Below are 4,769 nucleotides of genomic sequence, written 5' to 3' on the forward strand. Positions count from 1 at the left end.
CAGACCCGATCTTGTTTGTATCTGGGGACTGCCTGGTATATACAAGTCATAGAGAAACGTGACATTAACCACTTAAGGACCAGCCTCGTTTTGGATTTTAGGTGTTTACATGTTTAAAACAGGTTTTTCTGCTAGAAAATTACTTAGAACCCCCAAACATTATATATGGTTTTTCTTCTAACACCCTAGAGAATACAATGGCGGTCATTGCAATACTTTTTTTTGCACCGTATTTGCGCAGAGGTCTTAAAAGCACACTTTTTTTGGAAAAAATTAACTTTTTTGAATAAAAAAATAAGACAACAGTAAAGTTATCCCACTTTTTTTTATATTGTGAAATATAATGTTACGCCAAGTAAATTGATACCCAACATGTCACGCTTGAAAATTGCGCCCGCTCATGGAATGGCGTCAAAATTTACCCTCAAAAATTTCCATAGGCGACGATTAAAAAATTCTACAGGTTGCATATTTTGCGGTACAGAGGAGGTCTAGTGTTAGAATTATTGCTCTCGCTCTAACGGTCGCTGTGATACCTCACATGTGTGGTTTGACCACCGTTTTCATATGCGGGCGCTACTCGCATATGCGTTCGTTTCTGCGCGCGAGCTCGTCGGGACAGGGGGGTTTTAAAAAATTTTTTTTTCATTTTTATTATTTATTTTACAATATTTTTATATTTTTACACTGTTTAAAAAAAAAAATTGTGTCACTTTTATTCCTATTACAAGGAATGTAAACATCCCTTGTAATAGAAAAAAGCATGACAGGTCCTCTTAAATATGAGATCTGGGGTCAAAAAGACCTCAGATCTCATATTTACACTAAAATGCAATAAAAAAAAAAAAAAAAAGTAATTTAGAAAAATGACATTTGAAAAAATGTGCCTTTAAGACGTCGCTTGAATGCAGCCATCAAATCTAAGAATTGGTAAATGCAATATAACAAATGTTTGCTTTTGGGAATACCACTTTAAGTGTCCCCAATAATTTATCTTTCCACCCCATCCCCCTCTTCCTGTGATGTCACCAGTATCTGGGCGGAGTTCTCACATCTCCTGATTCCCACCACAGATCTTTATACAACCTTTATATACCCATATCCCAGCATGGAGGGGCTCAGTGAAGGTGGTGGTGAAGGTGTGGAGATGTCGGATCGGGTCACACAGATCATAAAAGGAGATCCGTCCGACCTCATAATCCAGATCTATCCTGACTCTGTTACTGGAGATATTGGAGGGTAAGAGGATCCATTTACTGTCATGTATCACCCCATACTGATCACCTTTCCTCCACAAACACCAGGACTTCTTATTATATCCAATCACTGACTCCCCTCCTCCCCTCTCTATACTGGGGTAACACATCCCGACTATCCATCTATCTGATCCTCCGACATCCACTTCCCAGTAATGTCCCCCTGAGGAGAAACTCCGACTGCTCAACACCTGAGGATAATACTGAAATCTCTCTGGTGTTTCTGGATGATTCTGGTCTATATCTGACCTGGATACAGTTTTCCTGTCATCTGATATATGGAGATTATTATAAGCTGTGTTTACATCCAGTAATATGTCTGCAGCTCCCTGTATATAGAAGGATACATTTACCTCAGTTATTATATCAGATAATGTGTGTGATATCCCAGCCACATCCAGACCCCCTCCATCATGGAGGAGCTTCTCATGTCTCTCTCTGTCCTCATTATCTCCATCCTCCGTATCACACAAGTCACCTGTGTCTGATTCCTGTAAGACAGTCAGTGGATCCGTCATGTTACACAGCTCCTCAATGTGACGCATCTTCCTGGACAGCTCCTCCTTCTTTATTTCCAGATCCCGGATGGAGATGGAGATCCGCTCTGCCCTCCCGGAGATTTCCCTCAGGACTCTCTTCTCCAGGTCTTCCAGACGTCTCCTGAGATCTCTAAACAGGTCAGTGACTCTCTCGGTGTCACCAGATGCTTTTTCTTCTACTTTCCTCCTGTGTTCCTGCAGACTCTGGACTCTTTCCTCCGTCTCCTCTCTCTTTGTCAGAAGTTTCTGCAGAACATTCCTCAGTGTCTCCTTCTTCTTCTCAGAAGCCTCATCCAGCATCTCCACCTGGTGTCCTCGATGTTCTCCAGCTAGAGTACAGGACACACAGACACAGATATCATCCTCAGTGCAGTAATACTCCAGGATCTTCTTATGGACGGAGCATTTCCTGCTCTCCATGGACAAGGTGGGGTCACATAAGACGTGTTCTGGGGACTTTTTGTGGACTCTCAGGTGTTTATCACACAGAGAAACCTCACAGTGCAGACAGGATCTAACAGCAGGTACAGGATAGTCCACACAGTGAGTACAGAAGACCTCGGACTCCTCCAGATCTGGCTGAGCAGACAGGAAATTCTCCACTATGTTACGTAGTGTTATGTTCCTCTGCAGTGCAGGCCGATCCGGAAACTTCTCTCTGCATTCAGGACAGGAATATCCTCCAGACCCCTCCTGTGTATCCAGCACACGATCAATACAGACCCGGCAGAAGTTGTGTCCACATCTCAGGTTTACAGGATCTGTATAAATGTCCAGACAGACGGAACATTCCAGCTCAGCTCTCAGGTTAGCAGACGCCATCGCTGACAGTAGAAGAGAAATGAAAGTGAAAATCTCTGACACCGGAGAAGAATGCAGTTGGGAGGGTCACATTCTCCTACACAGGGGGAGGCTGGGCTGTGACTTGTACTTTATTCATAGGGTTGGGTATATGAATGGATACAGATAATAAAACAATTCTCACTAAGAATAATGTACCTATTTCGTATTTAGGGTTGCCACTTTTTCTTCAAGCCAAACCCGAACACTTTAGCGGTGCATAGTTACATAAACACTATATCGGGGGTCTCCAAACTTTCTAAACAAAGGGCCAGTTTACTGTCCTTCAGACTTTAGGGGGGCCGGACTGTGGCCATTGAGAGTAGAAAATGTCCTGATGTCAGTGGGAAAAAATAATGCCCTATCATTTGTTTCATTGGTATCAGTGGGAGGAATAGTGCCCCATCATTGGTCTCAGTGGGAGGAATTGTGCCCCATCATTGTTCTCAGTGGGAGGAATTGTGCCCCATCATTGTTCTCAGTGGGAGGAATTGTGCCTCATCATTGGTCTCAGTGGGGGGAATAGTGCCCCATCATTGTTCTCAGTGGGAAGAACTGTGCCCCATCATTGGTCTCAGTGGGAGGAATTGTGCCCCATCATTGGTATCAGTGGGAGGAATTGTGCCCCATCATTGGTATCAGTGGGAGGAACTGTGCCCCTTCATTGAGGTCATTGGCCCTCATTGCTGCTGTCATTGAGAGAAATTGTGCCCCATTTTTGCTGTAATTTGAAAGATTTGTGCCCCATCATTAGTGTCAGTGGGGGGGGGGGAATCATGCTCCATTGTTTGTATCAGTGGATGAAATAGTGCCCCAAGGGCTGGATAAAAGCAAGCAAAGGGCTGCAGTTTGGAGACCACTATAGGAATATAACAGACCTGGGACACCTTTGGGCACTCCAAAGAGAATAGTAATGCGGCACATATGAGCCCCCTCTCCCTCCTGTCAGGCCCTATCCCGAGCCACATTCTTGTCTGAATAATGTGTCTGGGTTTCAGGTGGACTGAAACCCTGACACATGGTTCCAAACCCGGACTGTCCGGGTGAATCCTGAACAGGTGGCAACCCTACCTGTATTGCATATCCACTGTGTCCATAGACAGGGGCATAACCAGAGTCAGACTCATCGGACACATGCCCCTCATTTAGTACTGGGTGCCCGTGCCTCACATCCCAGCACTGCTCCTGATCACCAACCATTTCTTCTATTCTGCCACCTGTCAGAGCTCAAACACACATGTATGTGTATATATATATACATATGTATATATTTATTATTTATATACACTCACCCACACATGCACATTTAGAAATAAATGTAAACAAACATTTTAAAATGTATTAAAACATGTTTTAATTAACCACTTACCACCCAGGCCAATTCTGACATTTCTCTCCTACACGTAAAAATCATCATTTTTTTTTTTGCTAGAAAATTACGTAGAACCCCCAAACATTATATATATATATATATATATATATATATATATATATATATATGTTGTTTTTTTTTTTTTAGCAGAGACCCTAGAGAATACAATGGCGGTCATTGCAACTCTTTATCTCGCTCGGTATTTGCGCAGCAATTTTTTAAATGCGTTTTTTTGTGCTTTAAAAATATATAAAAGAGTATAGTTAGCCCAATTTTTTGGGCATAATTTGAAAGATACGCCAAGTAAATAGATACCCAACATGTCACGCTTCAAAATTGCAAACGCTCGTGGAATGGCGTCAAACTTCGGTACATAAAAATCCCCATAGGCGACACTTTAAAATTTTTTACTGGTTACATATTTTGAATTACAGAGGAGGTCTAGGGCTAGAATTATTGCTCTCACTCTAACGTTCCCGGCGACACCTCACATGTGTGGTTTGAACACAGTTTTTATATGTGGGCGGGACTTACGTATGCGTTCGCTTCTGTGTGCGAGCACACGGGGACAGGGGCACTTTAAAAAAACGGAAAATTTATATCAAATACTTACCGTAATTTTCCTTTCCTGATGGACTCCATGGCAGCCTACGTATGGGTTAATCCCGCCTCTCATACCTCATAGGACCCCACTCCCATAAATCTTTGCTTCTAGACAGAGACTGTGTTCCATAACTTAGCCTACTCCAGCAACTGGGAGGG

At 42.9% G+C, this 4,769-nt stretch overlaps 1 protein-coding gene across 1 annotated transcript; it reads right to left on the bottom strand.

Annotated features, from left to right (window-relative positions):
- Positions 1-893: 893 nt before the first annotated feature.
- Positions 894-2,617, bottom strand: LOC141133646 (E3 ubiquitin-protein ligase TRIM39-like). Its single transcript, XM_073623142.1, has one exon. It carries the CDS (start codon positions 2,615-2,617, stop codon positions 1,049-1,051), a length of 1,569 nt encoding a protein of 522 aa, XP_073479243.1. The 3' UTR covers positions 894-1,048.
- Between the last annotated feature and the right edge of the window lie 2,152 nt (positions 2,618-4,769).

Source organism: Aquarana catesbeiana, linkage group LG03 (assembly GCF_042186555.1).
Source record: "Aquarana catesbeiana isolate 2022-GZ linkage group LG03, ASM4218655v1, whole genome shotgun sequence".
In the NCBI taxonomy this organism is placed as follows: Eukaryota; Metazoa; Chordata; class Amphibia; order Anura; family Ranidae; genus Aquarana; species Aquarana catesbeiana.